The following is a 19,491-nucleotide window of genomic DNA, read 5'->3' as shown; positions in this document are numbered from 1 at the left end:
ACTCGAGATGATACTGTAGGTTCTTGTAGGAGGGTGAACAGTCAACAGGATTTACTCAGTATTTACCATGATTCGGTACTACCTGTTATTCAGTGTAATTCTATGGGGGGGGGTGTGCTAGTAAAAGTAGCTACTATACGTTAGGCAGAAAAATAATACTGCTATTACAGTCATTAATACTAGTGAGCACTAACTCTGCGGCAGGCAGCGTTCTAAGTGCTTTGCATGCATCACTTCACGTGACTCTCACAAAAATACTGTCATTTATCACTTTACAAGCTTATGACCTCCAATTAGAATAGGCTATATTTTTATTTATTATTATTATTTTTCTTTTTTATTTTACTTTTTTTTTTTTGCGGTATGTGGGCCTCTCACTGCTGTGGACTCTCCCGTTGCGGAGCACAGGCTCTGGACGCGCAGGCTCAACGGCCATGGCTCACGGGCCCAGCCACTCCGCAGCATGTGGGATCATCCTGTACCAGGGCACGAACCCGTGTTCCCTGCATCGGCAGGCGGACTCTCAACCACTGCGCCACCAGGGAAGCCCTGGTGAAGGATTCTTGAGTGGCAGGGGCGTCTGTGCTGTCTTGCAAGTGCCGACAACGCACATTGCCACACAAGTCTGCACTCAGTACGTTGTGTGGGAGCTTGAGAGAGTCCGCAGTGGGAGCCCGTGCTCCACAGAAACTGGGAAATGCTGCAAATAAGGCCTCTTCTTGGGTAGAGAGCAGGCTTTACCAGCATACCACCGGGTACGGGCAATCCACAAGATAAAAGTAACTTAACTTCTGCTGTTATAAACTGTGCGCTCTTTTCCCCTTTCTACGCAATTCACGTTTCCAACCTAATTGACAAAATATTTGCTAGAGTACAAATTTTCAGTATGGTGTTTATCAACAGCATTAAATGATATCCTTAATAAAATTAATTTGGTCCTGGACTTCCGGGTAAGATGGCGGAAGAGTAAGACGCGGAGATCACCTTCCTCCCCACGGATACACCAGAAATACAGCTACACGTGGAACAACTCCTACAGAACACCCACTGAACGCTGGCAGAAGACCCTAGACCTCCCAAAAGGCAAGAAACTCCCCACATACCTGGGTAGGGCAAAGCGGAGAGATCCCCGCACAGAGGATCGGTGCCGAGTGGCACTCACCAGCCAGAGAGGCTTGTCTGCTCGCCCGCCGTGGCGGGCGGTGCTGGAAGCTGAGGCTCGGGCTTCGGTCAGAGCGCAGGGAGAGGACTGGGGCTGGCGGCGAGAACTCAGCCTGAAGGGGGCTAATGTGCCACAGCTAGCCGGCAGGGAGTCCGGGAAAACTCTGGAGCTGCCGAAGAGGCAAGAGACTTTTTCTTCCCTCTTGGTTTCCTGGTGCGCGAGGAGAGGGGATTAAGAGCGCTGCTAAAAGGGGCTCCACAGACGGGCACGAGTCGCGACTGAAAGCGCAGAGCCCAGTGACGGGCGTGGGACGCTGGGGCTGCTGCTGCTGCCGCCAAGAAGCCTGTGTGCGAGCGCAGGTCACTGTCCACACCGCCCTTCCGGGAGCCTGTGCAGCCCGCCACTGCCGGGGTCCCAGGATCCAGGGGCGGCTTCCCTGGGAGAACGCACGGCGCGCCTCGGGCTGGTGCAACGTCACGCCGACCTCTGCCGCTGCAGGCTCACCCCGCACTCCGTGCCCCTCCCTCCCGCCCAGCCTGAGTGAGCCAGAGTCCCCGAAGAGGCTGCTCCTTTAACCCTGTCCTGTCTGAGCGAAGAACAGACGCCCTCCGGTGACCTACACGCAGAGGCAGGGCCAAATCCAAAGCTGAGACCCAGGAGCTGTGAGAACAAAGAAGAGAAAGGGAAACCTCTCCCAGCAGCCTCAGAAGCAGTGGATTAAAGCTCCACAATCAACTTGATGTACCCTGCATCTGTGGAATACATGAATAGACAACACATCATCCCAAATTGAGGAGCCAGGAGTCAGTGCTGTGCCTCTGAGGTGGGAGAGCCAACTTCAGGATACTGGTCCACAAGAGACCTCCCAGCTCCACATAATATCAAACGGCGAAAATCTTCCAGAGATCTCCATCTCAACACCAGCACCCAGCTTCACTCAACGACCAGCAAGCTACAGTGCTGGACACCCTATGCCAAACAACTAGCAAGACTGGAACACAACGCCACCCATTAGCAGAGAGGTGGCCTAAAATCATAAAAAGTCTGCAGACACCCCAAAACACACCACCAGACGTGGACCTGCCCACCAGAAAGACAAGATCCAGCCTCATCCACCAGAACACAGGCACTAGTCCCCTCCACCTGGAAGCCTACACAACCCACTAAACCAACCTTAGTCAGTGGGGACAGACACCAAAAACAACGGGAACTACGAACCTGCAGCCTGCAAAAAGGAGACCCCAAACACAGTAACATAAGCAAAATGAGAAGACAGAAAAACACACAGCAGATGAAGGAACAAGGTAAAAACCCACCAGACCTAACAAATGAAGAGGTAATAGGCAGTCTACCTGAAAAAGAATTCAGAATAATGATGGTAAAGATGATCCAAGTTTCTATTTCCAAGATCCAATATCTTGGAAATAGAATAGACAAAATGCAAGAAACAGTTAACAAGGACCTAGAAAAACTAAAGATGAATGAAGCATAGATTAAAAACCCAATAAATGAAATAAAAAATACGCTAGATGGGATCAATAGCAGAATAACTGAGGCAGAAGAACGGATAAGTGAGGTGGAAGATAAAATAGTGGAAATAACTGCTGCAGAGCAAAATAAAGAAAAAAGAATGAAAAGAACAGAGGACAGTCTCAGAGACCTCTGGGACAACATTAAACGCACCAACATTCGAATTATAGGGGTTCCAGAAGAAGAAGAGAAAAAGAAAGGGACTGAGAAAATATTTGAAGAGATTATAGTTGAAAACTTCCCTAATATGGGAAAGGAAATAGTTAATCAAGTCCAGGAGGCACAGAGAGTCCCATACAGAATAAATCCAAGGAGAAATACGCCAAGACACATATTAATCAAACTGTCAAAAATTAAACACAAAGAAATCATATTAAAAGCAGCAAGGTAAAAACAACAAATAACACACAAGGGAATCCCCATCAGGATAACAGCTGATCTCTCAGCAGAAACTCTACAAGCCAGAAGGGAGTGGCAGGACATAATTAAAGTAATGAAGGAGAAAAACCTGCAACCAAGATTACTCTACCCAGCAAGGATCTCAGTCAGATTTGATGGAGAAATTAAAACGTTTACAGACAAGCAAAAGCTGAGAGAGTTCAGCACCACCAAACCAGCTTTACAACAAATGCTAAAGGAACTTCTCTAGGCAAGAAACACAACAGAAGGAAAAGACCTACAATAACGAACCCAAAACAATTAAGAAAATGGGAATAGGAACATACATATCGATAATTACCTTAAATGTAAATGGACTAAATGCTCCCACCAAAAGACACAGAGTGGCTGAATGGATACAAAAACAAGACCCATCTATATGCTGTCTACAAGAGACCCACTTCAGACCTAGAGACACATACAGACTGAAAGTAAGGGGATGGAAAAAGATATTCCATGCAAATGTAAACCAAAAGAAAGCTGGAGTAGCAATTCTCATATCAGACAAAATAGACTTTAAAATAAGGACTACTAGAAGAGACAAAGAAGGACACTACATAATGATCAAGGGATCGATCCAAGAAGAAGATATAACAATTGTAAATATTTATGCACCCAACATAGGAGCACCTCAATACATAAGGCAAATACTAACAGCCATAAAAGGAGAAATCGACAGTAACACACTCATAGTAGGGGACTTTAACACCCCACTTTCACCAATGGACAGATCATCCAAAATGAAAATAAATAAGGAAACACAAGCTTTAAATGATACATTAAACAAGATGGACTTAATTGATATTTATAGGACATTCCATCCAAAAACAACAGAATACACATTTTTCTCAAGTGCTCATGGAACATTCTCCAGGATAGACCATATCTTGGGTCACAAATCAAGCCTTGGTAAATTTAAGAAAATTGAAATTGTATCAAGTATCTTTTCCGACCACAATGCTATGAGACTAGATATCAATTACAGGAAAAGAGCTGTAAAAAATACAAACACATGGAGGCTAAACAATACACTACTTAATAACGAAGTGATCACTGAAGAAATCAAAGAGGAAATTAAAAAATACCTAGAAACAAATGACAATGGAGACACGACGACCCAAAACCTATGGGATGCAGCAAAAGCAGTTCTAAGAGGGAAGTTTATAGCAATACAATCCCACCTTAAGAAACAGGAAACATCTCGAATAAACAACCTAACCTTGCACCTAAAGCAATTAGAGAAAGAAGAACAAAAACATCCCAAAGTTAGCAGAAGGAAAGAAATCATAAAGATCAGAGCAGAAATAAATGAAATAGAAACAAAATAAACGATAGCAAAGATCAATAAAACTAAAAGCTGGTTCTTTGAGAAGATAAACAAAATTGATAAACCATTAGCCAGACTCATCAAGAAAAAAAGGGAGAAGACTCAAATCAATAGAATTAGAAATGAAAAAGGAGAAGTAACAACTGACACTGCAGAAATACAAAAGATCATGAGAGATTACCATAAGCAACTCTATGCCAATAAAATGGACAACCTGGAAGAAATGGACAAATTCTTAGAAATGCACAACCTGCCAAGACTGAATCAGGGACAAATAGAAAATATGAACAGACCAATCACAAGCACTGAAATTGAAACTGTGATAAAAAATATTCCAACAAACAAAAGCCCAGGACCAGATGGCTTCACAGGCGAATTCTATCAAGCATTTAGAGAAGAGCTAACACCTATCCTTCTGAAACTCTTCCAAAATATAGCAGAGGGAGGAACACTCCCAAACTCATTCTACGAGGCCACCATCACCTTGATACCAAAACCAGACAAGGATGTCACAAAGAAAGAAAACTACAGGCCAATATCACTGATGAACATAGATGCAAAAATCCTCAACAAAATACTAGCAAACAGAATCCAACAGCACATTAAAAGGATCATACACCATGATCAAGTGGGGTTTATTCCAGGAATGCAAGGATTCTTCAATATACGCAAATCAATCAACGTGATACACCATATTAACAAATTGAAGGAGAAAAACCATATGATCATCTCAACAGATACAGAGAAAGCTTTCGACAAAATTCAACACCCATTTATGATAAAAACCCTGCAGAAAGTAGGCATAGAGGGAACTTTCCTCAACATAATAAAGGCCATATATGACAAACCCACAGCCAGCATCATCCTCAATGGTGAAAAACTGAAACCATTTCCACTAAGATCAGGAACAAGACAAGGATGCCCACTCTCACCACTCTTATTCAACATAGTTTTGGAAGTTTTAGCCACAGCAATCAGAGAAGAAAAGGAAATAAAAGGAATCCAAATCGGAAAAGAAGAAGTAAAGCTGTCACTGTTTGCAGATGACATGATACTATACATAGAGAATCCTAAAGATGCTACCAGAAAACTACTAGAGCTAATCAATGAATTTGGTAAAGTTGCAGGATACAAAATTAATGCACAGAAATCTCTGGCATTCCTATATACTAATGATGAAAAATCTGAAAGTGAAATCAAGGAAACACTCCCATTTACCATTGCAACAAAAAAAATAAAATATCTAGGAATAAACCTACCTAAGGAGACAAAAGACCTGTATGCAGAAAATTATAAGACACTGATGAAAGAAATTAAAGATGATACAAATAGATGGAGAGATGTACCATGTTCTTGGATTGGAAGAATCAACATTGTGAAAATGACTCTACTACCCAAAGCAATCTACAGATTCAATGCAATCCCTATCAAACTACCACTGGCATTTTTCACAGAACTAGAACAAAAAATTTCACAATTTGTATGGAAACACAAAAGACCCCGAATAGCCAAAGCAATCTTGAGAACGAAAAATGGAGCTGGAGGAATCAGGCTCCCCGACTTCAGACTATACTACAAAGCTACAGTAATCAAGAAAGTATGGTACTGGCACAAAAACAGAAAGATAGATCAATGGAACAGGATAGAAAGCCCAGAGATAAACCCACGCACATATGGTCACCTTATCTTTGATAAAGGAGGCAGGAATGTACAGTGGAGAAAGGACAGCCTCTTCAATAAGTGGTGCTGGGAAAACTGGATAGGGACATGTAAATTAGATCACTCCCTAACACCATACACAAAAATAAGCTCAAAATGGATTAAAGACCTAAATGTAAGGCCAGACACTTTCAAACTCTTAGAGGAAAACATAGGCAGAACACTCTATGACATAAATCACAGCAAGATCCTTTTTGACCCACCTCCTAGAGAAATGGAAATAAAGAAAAAAATAAACACATGGGACCTAATGAAACTTAAAAGCTTTTGCACAGCAAAGGAAACCATAAACAAGACCAAAAGACAACCCTCAGAATGGGAGAAAATATTTGCAAATGAAGCAACTGACAAAGGGTTAATCTCCAAAATTTATAAGCAGCTCATGCAGCTCAATAACAAAAAAACAAACAACCCAATCCAAAAATGGGCAGAAGACCTAAATAGACATTTCTCCACAGAAGATATACAGACTGCCAACAAACACATGAAAGGATGCTCAACATCTTTACTCATTAGAGAAATGCAAATCAAAACTACAATGAGATATCATCTCACACCAGTCAGAATGGCCATCATCAAAAAATCTAGAAACAATAAATGCTGGAGAGGGTGTGGAAAAAAGGGAACACTCTTGCACTGCTGGTGGGAATGTGAATTGGTACAGCCACTATGGAGAACGGTATGGAGGTTCCTTAAAAAACTACAAATAGAACTACCATATGACCCAGCAATCCCACTACTGGGCATATACCCTGAGAAAACCATAATTCAAAAAGAGACATGTACCAAAATGTTCATAGCAGCCCTATTTACAATAGCCCGGAGATGGAAACAACCTAAGTGTCCATCTTCGGATGAATGGGTAAAGAAGATGTGGCACATATATACAATGGAATATTACTCAGCCATAAAAAGAAATGAAATTGAGCTATTTGTAATGAGGTGGATGGACCTAGAGCCTGTCATACAGAGTGAAGTAAGTCAGAAAGAGAAAGACAAATACTGTATGCTGACACATATATATGGAATTTAAGAAAAAAAAATGTCATGAAGAACATAGGGGTAAGACAGGAATAAAGACACAGACCTAGTAGAGAATGGACTTGAGGATATAGGGAGGGGGAAGGGTAAGCTGTGACAAAGTGAAAGAGTGGCATGGACATATATACACTACCAAACGTAAGGTAGATAGCTAGTGGGAAGCAGCCGCATAGCACAGGGAGATCAGCTCAGTGCTTTGTGACCTCCTGGAGGGGTCAGATAGGGAGGCTGGGAGGGAGACGCAAAAGGGAGGGGATATGGGAACATATGTATATGTATAACTGATTAAATTTGTTATAAAAAAAATTTCCAAGAAAAAAAAAATTAATTTGGTCCCCTAAATAAACCTAAAATGAAAGACACACTCCACAAGGGCATGAGCAAGAAACCCTGTGCTATGTTTTTAGCGACATAAAACAGTGCTGCAGTGGGCGAGAGAAACACCAGACTCAGCAGAGGCTGTGCTTCGTGGTCTGGGACTTGAAGGCCTGTGTGGGACGAGAGACCTCGCTGTGGCTGCTGAGACCAGTTACTGAACTGAGGACTCTGTAAAGAGAGAAGGTCACGTAAGTCTCCCGCAGGGCAAGTAATTCCGGATCAATTTGAGTAAATAAGTAAAGATCAAGTAAATAAATGAATGAATGAATGAATGAATAAATCCAAGAAAGAAGAGGCCAACCCAAGGAAAAATCAACAGATTTACGCCCCCTATGAACTGAGTTGATAAAGAAAGAATTGAGTGATTAAAAGTACACTGTTGAAAAAATACACCATTTGATGTGTGACTTCTTTTGACTGCATGGTTATTCCAGTTTATGGAAACCACAGCACCAAATGCAAAGCAATGATATTTTTTCCTTGACCAAATCCTAGGTAGAAGTGTTTACAATGCTGTCTTTCTTAAAGACAAGTGAAGGACAGCATAGCCAGGGCTCCAGAGCCTGGCTCTGTCACACACTTGCTGTGAGACCTTCCACAAATCACTTAAATGCTACATGTCCATTTTTCCTCCTGTCACGTGGAGCTAATGATCCTCAGGATTGCTGTGGGAGTAATGAAACGAGTTTTTATATGTAAAGTGTCCAGAATAGTGCCTGTCCCAGAGTCAGTGTTACATTGATTAAGAGGACTTCTTATATCATAGCCACCTTAATAGTCACCTTCTGGTAGAGAAAAGACACGCAGTACTTAGTGGTTGAATTCAGGAATGAATAAAGTTTGGACCATTTATTAAATCTGTTCCTAGCCAATTGGTTTCATTTTAATAATGATTTTTTCCACCTTCCTTTAATGTTAAATGTCTCTCGATTCAAAATGTACACAGCTAATCTGCTTTTAAAGGACTCCTTTTTTTCTAGGCAAAAGATATAACAGGTATTTACTATACTGTTAGCTTTTTGCATCATATCAAATTATTTCTTTAAAATCACATGTATGAGTAAATTAATTGGCTCTTTTAGTTTTAAAAATCTCTTTCACTCTTTTTAAAGGGTTACCGTTCCATTGACAGTGCTATCAATTATCTGTCAAAAATAAAAATGGAGATGTTGCCAGTCAGAGACGTGCCCCTTTAATCCAATAAAAGGGGTGTAACCTAAGAGATCTACAGATGAACTAAAGAAGAATAAAGACATATGCCTCCCGGACAGGACTTTCACTCAAACAAGACCACTGAGCTGAACAATAAGAGATGCTCTTACATTATCACATTCAGTATTAGAAGCCTTTTACATGTGGTAAAATGCTCCTGTTAAGGATATAATAATCTGTTCGGGAACAGAGATATTTTGAATTTCCCAGGACCAACCTGTTTAATCTGACTTAGTAGCCAGCGATTACAAGGCACTGCACACTACACAACGCTTCTTCATATTTGCGATCTAAACAAATATTCATGTATATTCTCTAGAAACAAGTAGAGCATTGAGGTAAAGCAGGGAGCCATGGATATGATTAACTGCTTGGGACAATGCTAATACAAGTTTTTGTTTTTAACGAATCTTCATAAGATGCTTGGGGAAAAAAAATGTTCAAAACTGTGAAGCAGACTTGCTCAAAGAAACATCACGTAAGCGCCCGAGTGAGGACTGGAATCCAGGTCTTGGTCTTTACCCTAGAGGTCTATGATCTGACATCCTCAGCTGAAGAAAGCGCTGAGAAACTCTCTTGTAAAGAAACCAACTGCTGGCTTATTGAAACTGACATAAATTGGGAGTTGTTTGCTTTTTCTTTTTGCTTTAGAAGGATGCTTGCTTCAACAAAGCAAGTATTACTTTAAAGAAGGTATGTAAATTGGTCTTTTTTCTGAATTGGAACAGAAATAACCCCAGACTGGAAGGCCAGGGAAGGGAAGAGGAGGTACCCTGAAGCTGCAGCGTCAGAGGCTGTTAGTCTTTTTGAGTTGGAGAAACTGTCAAAAACTATATAATTTTTTAAAGTTTCCGTGAGGAGAAGAAATATTGCAGTTAAAAAAACTGGTAATTAACTCCACAGAGAGCTGAAGCTGCATTACTTGGATTTCAACATGCACCTTCAAGGCAACCAGCCCTGGGTCTGCTCAACCTGGGAGAGTTTTACATCCGGAGCCTGCCAGAGGGCGATGACTTACTACAGCCATGGCACATACACTACCTGTCATTGTTGGAGAACAGAAATAATTTTGGTGAGTTTCAAAGTGTTTATAAAAATTACAAGTGTTTCACTACAAACGAACTCCACTAACTTTACCCTAAATAATCAACGTAAAAATAGAATGCCTGTTAACTTATTCATGACTTTTCAGAAGGAGTGTTATTTTTCTTGATTCAGTTTGGTATTCAGCTTGGTATAATCATTTAATCGTGACTGAGTCCAGGTTTCATGATGCAACAATCAGTGTTCAGAAGAACTTTGAACCCACTGGGCTAGCTCATCTCATGGCACAGCTGAATCAGTTCCATAGTACTGAAACTGACATTTATGTATTCTGGGAAGTACATAGTAATTCTTCAAGGGATACATGAAGACATGGATAGATTATAAGAGGATCAATTTCCACCGGCTTAACTTTCGCACGTACATTTACTTAAAAATGACCTTTTCCCACATCCCATTTCAAATCACCCCTTTCTCAAATTGCACTAATACAAAAACCTCTTAAAGCAAAGAGATAATTTAAAATTTAAAATATTGGTGTTAATAAGGTCTAAAAGTGGTTTCTAAAGCTTTCATAAGACACTGAAGGTGGACCTAAATAAATTTTCAGCTGATAAGTCATTAAAAATAATTTTTGATGATAGAATTATCAGTACTTTTCGGCCTCTTAGCTCAGGTGGCGCTCAGATTAAGAGTAATTGCCATAATAAAACTTCTTGTCCCCATCTACCCCAAATGAACACAATTCTTGTGGCTTCCCTAAAAATAAAAGCGACAAGTACAAATAAAACTGACGCTGAGTAGTGGGGGACACATTTCTCAACGTCAGAGAACAAAGTTCCAAAGATGGAAATGAAATGGCTGCAAGGAATTCCGTGGCGTCACACGGAGGTATCGATAGGCAAAGAGAGAGAGAGAGCACAAAGGATATCGAGGCTTATGTGGAAACTCTCCTCTAAAATAGTGAAAAGAGGGGCAAGGACGTTCCAGTGGAGAAACCAGGCAGATGCCTCCGGAACAGAGTGGTAAAGGCCAACATCACCAGCAATGGGCCACGAGCCTTCCCGCAATGGGTGCCACGAGAACACAGCATCTGCGATAGTCCTGTTAAATGATAACCTTGATGCAGTCATGAGGAAATGCCAGACAAAACCCCAAGAAGAAACAATCTGCAAAACACCAGCCCATACACTTCAAAAACGCCCAGCTCATGAAAGACTGAGTAAGGAAGGGTTCCCGATTAAAGGAGATTAAGGGGGTCTGCAGATTAGACAACAGTACAGTACCTGTTAGGGGCTGAATTGTGTCCCCCCAGATTCATATGCTGCAACCCTACTCCCCAGTACCTTAGATGTGACTGTGCTTGGAGATGGGGACTTTAAAGCAGTGATTAAGGTAAAATGAGGTTGCTAGGGTGGGCCCTAACCCAACATGGCTTGTGTTCTTGTAAGAAGAGGAGAGTGGAACAGAGACTTGCACAGAGAAAAGACCACCTGAAGACACAAGGATGAGGAAGGCATCCATAAGCCATGGAGAGAGGTCTCCGAAGAAACCAAACCTGCAAGCACCCTCGCCTTTAACTTCCAGTCGCCTGAACTGTGGACAAATAACGTTCTGTCCTTTGAGCCACCCAGTCCGTGGTATTTGTTATGGCGGTCCTAACAAACTAATACAATACCGAGGTGAATTTCTTTATTTTTAATTATGCAGTAGAAAAAGAAGATGTCCTTGCTTGTAAAAAATACAAACTGAAGCATTTAGGGGTTATGAGACACATTGTCTGAAACATACTCTCAAATGTATCAGAAAAAATGATACTTATGAATAAAAGAGAGAGAAGGAGAAAGAAAGAATATCAAAGCAAAAATGCTAATATATTAACATTTAATATATTAACATTTGGGGGAGCATGGGTAAAGGTATAAGGGAGTCCTTTGTATTATTTTTGCAACTTTGCTTTCTGTCTGAGATTATTTCAAAATAAAAAGTGTAAAAAATTTATGGCAAGCCTAGTTTCATTCTAATGATAGGTAAAATTTAAGAATGGGTACATTAACTATTTTTGTTCTAAGCCACAGCCATCTCATTAAGAAACAACAGTTTCCAATGATGTGTACTTCTCATTTTTGATAATTATCAAAATTTAATAACATGGTTGCTTTGATCACATATAGAGTAATAATGACATAATACTATAGGTCAAAATTAATTTGTAATCCTTCTTATACATGTTTGTTTTAGACTATTATCCTAGGGTAATTAACAAAATAAAGCATAAAATATATTATATTAGAATAAACTTTTGTGGCATAATAGAAACACATGTTCAAAGAGAGAAAAGAATGATGCTCAATTTTTCAGTCAGAAGAGCTAATCATTGTGTTTTTTAAGTGGACTATAATCAATGTCAAGTTGTTCTAATACACAGAGTCCATCGAATACATTTAAAAATGATGAAAATCAGTATTTAGAATATACTGGAAATTACATTCTCTGAAACCTTTAAACTAAACAAAACAAATGTAGGGAATTCCCTGGTGGTCCAGTGGTTAGGATTCCACGTATTCACTGCCAAGGGCCCGGGTTCAATCCCTGGCCAGGAAACTAACATCCCATAAGTTGAGTGGTGCAGAAAAAAAAAAAAAGTATACTGTCAATATTTTTACTTATGAGGAAATACATAGGTACAGAAAATGTTTGAAGTAAGAAGTATCTGACAACTGCACTAGTTTATTTCTGATGGGCCGAGTAACAATAAATATCCCCATGAGAGGGCCCAGGTGATGCAGACAGGGGACGGGTGCTCTTACTAAACAGCACTAATCTCATTGTAAACAGTTATCCCTAGTCACCAGAGTATTTTTTTTTTTTTTGCCATTTTTGTTTCTCTTTTAACTGTTTCCATTAGTTATATGCTTGCTCCTATGGAATTCCATCCTATTTCCAAAAAGACAGTTTCTCTAAACTACTAAGGTGATAATTCCCATTTATGTTGATTTGGCTTTATAAAAGGTTACTAAAAGTTGCCTTAACTTCAAAATTCCAGTGATGTCATTAGAGGATTACTAGAGTTCATAGAATACTAAATGTTTAATTCATTCAAAATATAAAAATGTAAAAGAAAGATGATACGTTCAACTGTTTTAAAGTGAGACTTCATAAAATAAATGGAACCTCATCTTGTTATTCAGTAAACAGGGCTGGGCTGTTGTGAGGATTAAATGAGTTGACATCTACAAGGCATCTGACAAACGTGCTGAGTGGCTGCCTCACTTTTCCTCACAAAGGAAACTTGCCTGGCTGGTGTTAAGACATGAGTCATTTCTCTCTTTTCGTGTACAAGAGTCTCAAGTGCAGTACAAGTGACAAACGCTAAGGGTTTGGATAACCCTCTCATGCACATCAGTAGATTATCAGGAAATGTAAACCTTACATTCGAACGTTTTACCCTTAGGTTAACTTCATTTTTCTTTTTAACAAATTCACACACTGAAATGAATGTAAAAATTAGGAGATTCTTTTTCTTCCAAGGCATTTTAAGGTATTTCCTAAAACATGCACAACTAGGAATCGCTGTTTGGGGTTTCTAAAAGAAGTGGGGAAAAAAAAAACCACCTTTATTTAAAAGGTTATAAAATTTAATATTGAGTAGTAAAAAAGGTGTTTAAAAAGTATTACTTACATTGGCACAGTGTAAGGCTAAAGCACAAAAGACAGCAAACATTTTGAAGTTGTTTTCGTCCGTCTTAGAGAAGGCACTGCCGCTGATTTTGTTCACCATCTGCACCACGCCGATCACGCTGCCCCGACTCACGATGGGCATGCACAGGATGTTCCGGGTCGTGTAGCCTGTGTACAGGTCCACCTCTCTGCACGAGAGTCAAGGAGCAAGACGACAAAAGAAAGAACAGGCAGAAGAAAATAAACCACACGTTCTATCGTAAATCTCAACTCAGTTTTGCTTCTCTTACAATTAACTGTAATGGAACTGTTAGCGTCTAAATTCAAAGACAACGTGACACCTGCAAGTGTTTTATTAAAACCTTCTCAAACATATTTTAACGAACTTGTTCCGTTTTCAAGAGAGTTTTTCAGAACAGTCGTATATATTTTGCAAATATTTTCTCACAATCTGTCGCTTGCCTTTTCAGGTTCTTAATAGTTGATCCATACATTTTTATATAAAGGCTTTCTATAAGGATATGTAAATATTTTTAATATTTAAGTACTTTAATAGCAGGTTTGTTACTTTAAGAAAAAACCTGAGATTTTCAGCATACTCTTCACGTATTGATAAAATCTATTACGAGGATACAGCTGTGTTCATATGCGAGTCATGGATATCTGACATTAATCAATCAGACGCCTGAAAAGCCTCCTGTTGCCCTATGGTATTTAATTGTCTCTTGAAGGAAGCCCAGTGTCTGAATGCACGGAGCACTGCTGCCAGGACATGTGAGCCATTACCGTCAGTGGTCAGAGCGTCAACCTTGGGATTTCAATTCTGAGACATTTATTAAGATCGAATTATATAAACTGGTTTCTAGTTCTCCAAAGACACTCAGAACAAAATAAAAAACCTTTATAAGCAATCCTAATATCCACTTCAATAACAGCCAATAAAGGCTGCAACTTACTGAGTTCCTACTTTGTGTCATATAAAGTTGCCAGACCTTTTATGAATATTTAAAAAATCTTAAAATCTTAATCTTAAAAAAACCCCTACAAAATAGGTATTACTGTGCCCATTTTAAAGATGAGAAAACAACTGAGGCTCCAGATTAAGTAACTTACTCCAGGTCATTCTAGAGCCAATAAAGGACAGAACCAGGATTCAAAACAAGTACTTTTATCACTATGTGTTACAGCCTTTGAAGGTATTGTTTGATAAAGAATATGCTCAGGACAAAATGATGACACTATAATGAAGAAAAGTAACTTTATAAATTTAAACTCTTGCTTTTTGGTTATTTTTATAACATTTCAAACCCCTGCAGCTGGAGATGATTAATGGTTTAGAATCCATCATTTTATATTGATAAATACCTGAACACATGGACTACTGATAATAAGCTGGTTCAAAGACAGTATAACAGCACCAAGTGGGAAAAAAAAAATTGAGTTGGGATACGAAGAGCTAGGGCTCTACCTCAGAGGCTTGGCCAAGTGGGACCAGAAAGGAGAAGCCGACGGAGGACACAAACTCCTTCTTACCTGTTAAAGCGTGGGTCAGCATAGGCATCTGGAATGTTCAGGACTTCCCCTGTTCTTGCTACTTGACCAGCAATTCCTTTCTCAATTGAAAATCTGCACATATAAAAAAAGAGGAACGTGCTAATTAAAATACAGATGTAAAATAATTTGAGACATTTCAGTACCACCAAATATTGAATGAAACAGATCATTTTACTTGAAATGCTTGTATTAGTTTTACATTTACATACTCTAAATCATATTATTATAAAATACATAAAGGTAAAGCATAAAACCACTGCATAGTAACCACTTGAGAACCCTGTTTTAAGATATAATTCATGATGTATTAACTTATACTGAATCACAAGCTGAAATTGAAAAATGAACTAGCATTCTCCTGCACTGACCAATAATAATCTTTTATATTTGCAAAATACCTTATAATTTACAAGATGCTTCAATATAAATTTTTCTTAATTAATTCTCACTGTGAACTGAGACCCATATGGGTTTGATAACTTGCCAACACTCTTAAAATATTAGTGACACAATAAAAACAAGAATGCAGGTCAATGCCAGGGTATGTTCCACCACACATATAACCAAAACCACAGGTTATCTGTGATCTTTGAGATACAAGACTTGAATTTTAACGCATTTGCAATACAAGTACTATACCAAAATAACACAATTTACAACTTGTAGTATTTTTACTCCTCTAATTTGTTCAATTTAAAAACAGCCAAAATACAGGCATTATCTCACTACACTTGAATATGTTTTGATATCTAATATCAGCATTTTTATACATAAATATATTCTAACACAACACTGTAAAGCAATAATACTCCAATAAAGATGTTAAAACATATTCTTATATATATAGTTTTCTCACTACAATATTATAATCAAACATGGATTCATTCAAAATTTAGTTAAGATGATTACAATCACAATATCTACATATTTCAATAGCTCAAAAATTACTTCCATAATATTACATTTTCAGCATTATAGAAAATAATCATTATTGAAATAAAGCTCCACCCTAAGGATTTCCCTAAGGAAAATTCAAAAGAGAATTGACACCAAAGAGAACTAACTTTCTTAAAACACCAAAAAGTGAACCCAACCTTGCACTGCATAAAATGCGAGGTTGTTTTCACCCCGGTTTTCTTGTGCTTTGAGCAACATGACCACAACAAATTAGAGTGCCTTGAGCAGAGCATCAGAATCCACTTCATGGTTTATGCTTATTTCCGTGCTCTAGGAGTAGCTCGGTGTGGTTTGCTATCTCCAGTCAGTGGAAGCCATAACTGAGGAGCCAGTCCTCACATAAATGGCTGGCATCGCTCGGTCAGCCGAGAGAGCTACAGCCAACCATATCCCCCTCACTGTTTTCCCCACACTTGTAAATACAGGCTCCCAAGTTAACATCTTCAAAATGAGATCGATGCCAGCACTGTTAGAGAACACTCAAACCTTCAGCAAGAGAAATGACTTGACCTAAATGACTACATCCAGACTGACCTACTGAGCTCTAAATAAACAAACAAAAACTAAAACAACTTTTTAAAAAACCTAAATGGTGCCTGTAAGTCAGAGTTATGTGGGTATGGAATATAGGTTCTATTACCCCAGGACGATAGAATGGGAAGCACCCAGGGGTGGGCAGTAGTGAGGCCCAGTGCAGACCACATTCCATGTTTCCTTGTATAACAGATGGCCCAAGTGAATAGCAATTCTTATTAATAAGGAACAGCATTTTACTAGAAAGTTGTAACTACCAAGGTACTTTAGAGTACTATGCAGAAAAGTAGTTAAACAATATATATCAATATAAAGCAAAAGAAATGCAAATATCTATAAAAAATACAATTTCTGAAAGTTATGCTTGATTCTTAGCAGTTCTGTGACAGTATCCCTTGTAGGTGCCCAGACTGTCATAGGACTGAGGCACCGCACCTCTACCAGCCAAACTCCATTCTGTTCGCCTAAGTGACAACAGCTGCCACTTAAAGAACGAAGAAGTCTGCGGTTTCAAGGTGCAACAAAAGTGTTCTTTGTGATCGATTAAGCCAACTGCTGGGTATAGAATAATGTGCCGAAGTTACCGAGTATACCAGGCCAATGTCCACTATGGTCTGGACTCTGAGACGGTGCTACAAGCTGGGAAGGGTGGGGTCCGGATTGTATAAGTACACCTGCTCCTAGACACAGGAAACCTTGCAGACTCCAGGTGGGGTGGCACCTTTACCTACCTGGCAGCACTAGTAAGTTTTTCCAACATGATTTCCAAAAGGACCGCCTCCGGAAGACGGCATTTCCAGGAGTGACGCTAAAGCTTCCTAGGCGCGGTTTCGCTGGCACTGCAAGGTCATTCCCAGAAGCACTACCTTCAGGAGGCGGGTCCTGGTGGGAATGATATCACAGTATGACAAGTACTGTCAGCACACCTGTGAATAGGCACAGACAAGTGGGTAACAGAGCACCTGCACAGCCGCCAGCACAGCACCCGGCACGCTACTTCCAGCTGTACCTTATTTCTTTGGTCTTCTTGAAGACGGGTTTTCCTTCCTTCTCCTCTCCGATATCAAAAAGGTCTGAATATAACTCCTTGTTCTTCTGGTCTACCTGGAAAAGTGCACAACGATCGGCATTCACCAGGTTTTTTGCATATATCTAAAGGGAAACGAGAAAACCAGAGTAAGCCAATGAGAGATTCACAGAGTTTACAGGTAAACTTTATCAGAAGTAAATATTAATTTCAGCTAGTCTATACTGTAACGGGGTAGGAAATTAGCATTATAGTTAAATAAACATAGGCATATAAATACAAAAAGTAATACTCTCTGTCACTGTCAAGGTGCTGACACTAGCAGCTGCTCTCCATCCACGCTGTGGTGGCAGATGTTGGAATATTACAACACTCCTGGGTGGGCTGGAAAGCAGCTACTGGCCTTTCTCCCTGAGAGCCTGTCTGCCACCCTGGCTACTTTTCCAGAGCTTCTCAGGGCTCCCTGATGCCCTAGTCTGAGCCTCTGTCGGCTCTCAGGTCAGCATCCATTCTGACTGGCTGATGTTTACAACATACCAGTTGTAAAAAATATGAAATGTGTGTCCAACAAGACACACAGTGTTCATATTTACATTAGTTGCATTTTATTTGCTGCACTAATACTAATGTGTAACAATTAGTAAGTGTCTACTATGTGCCAGATAGTTTCTATAGACTTATGTGCATTAATTCACTTAATCCTCACAATAACAACATTAATTCAGGGGAAACTCAACCTCCTTTTTACACATTAGAAAAACTGAGGCACAGAGAGGTAACTTGTCCACTCTCACGTGGCTAGTAAATGGATCTGGTATTTGAACTCATACTAGCTGTTTCCACGGCCTATGCTCTTATATCAAACATGCCTTACCATTTCTGAATGGAAAATTGTGGATTCATATTGTCATGCATTTGTTCATCAATTCCCTTCAACAAGTATGTCTTTAATGCCTAACATTTCTCACTGTCCCCAGTGGGCTGGGATTACAGTTATGTCACAAAAAATTGTATTTACCCATATTCAGAATTCTGGCAACTTCAAGATGATAGACATGAAATTATTGCTCAGAGAAAAAGAATTACTTCTCAGAGAAAAAGAGCCATCACAAAGTCTGTGCAAAAGGGACATAGGCCACCTTGTGGCCAGAGGAAAACATATAATCTCATGTAAAAATACCGTATAGATTAAATAAAAAGAAATCAGAGGCGGTTAGGTACCCTGGTTCATTCTCATATTGTAGCTTTGTCTTTCCTGCTATTATAATCTGTACTCATTCACTCAGCAAACACTGGCTGTGCCTTATATGCCGTGGACCAAGTACTGGGCATTCTGAGTGTCAGAATTTCCAGGTGACCTGTCGCGGCCACAAGCCGACTGATGAGGCCCTCGGCAGTGGAAACTGCTTCCTTTCCCCCACGGTATCCCAAACGCCCAGAACCAGGCCTAGAGCAGAGGACGGCTAAAGTCCACAAGCCATTTAAATCCACCCCATTGCTTGTGTTTGTAAATAAAGTTTCACTGGGACGGAGCCACGCGCATTCCTTTATGCATAGTTCACAGTTACTACAACAGCAGCGTTGAGTAGTTGCAACACAGTACGGCCCACGAAGCATAAAACTTTACTACTGGCCCTTAAAAAGAATTTGCCAGCCCTTAGGTTAGAACATAGAAGAGCTCTCAATAAATACTTGAGGAGGAGGAACAACGTGAAGGTGGGAAGGGAGCTATGGGTGTCACTGCTGGCGATCCCAGAACCATCACCCATCTATTCTGCACACTCACGCGATCTTGAATTATTAAGTCATAATAAATTATCTACAGTGACATCTGCATCCTTAGTGGTCACACTGGCTGCTTGATACTTGGGCACATATTTATGTCAA

General features: G+C 39.9%; 1 protein-coding gene across 1 annotated transcript in view; it reads right to left on the bottom strand.

Moving 5' to 3' along the window:
• PDE10A (phosphodiesterase 10A) overlaps positions 1-19,491 on the bottom strand; it is a 305,607-nt gene that overhangs the window by 57,123 nt on the left and 228,993 nt on the right. Inside the window, 3 exon segments of the mRNA XM_082634372.1 lie at positions 13,534-13,720; positions 15,066-15,158; positions 17,587-17,729. Coding sequence (XP_082490498.1) covers positions 13,534-13,720; positions 15,066-15,158; positions 17,587-17,729 — 423 coding nt within the window.

Source organism: Mesoplodon mirus, assembly GCF_964341445.2.
Source record: "Mesoplodon mirus genome assembly, chromosome: 10".
NCBI lineage: Eukaryota > Metazoa > Chordata > Mammalia > Artiodactyla > Ziphiidae > Mesoplodon > Mesoplodon mirus.
Note: the sequence above shows the minus strand (reverse complement) of the source record. Positions and strands in the feature narration are given on the sequence as shown.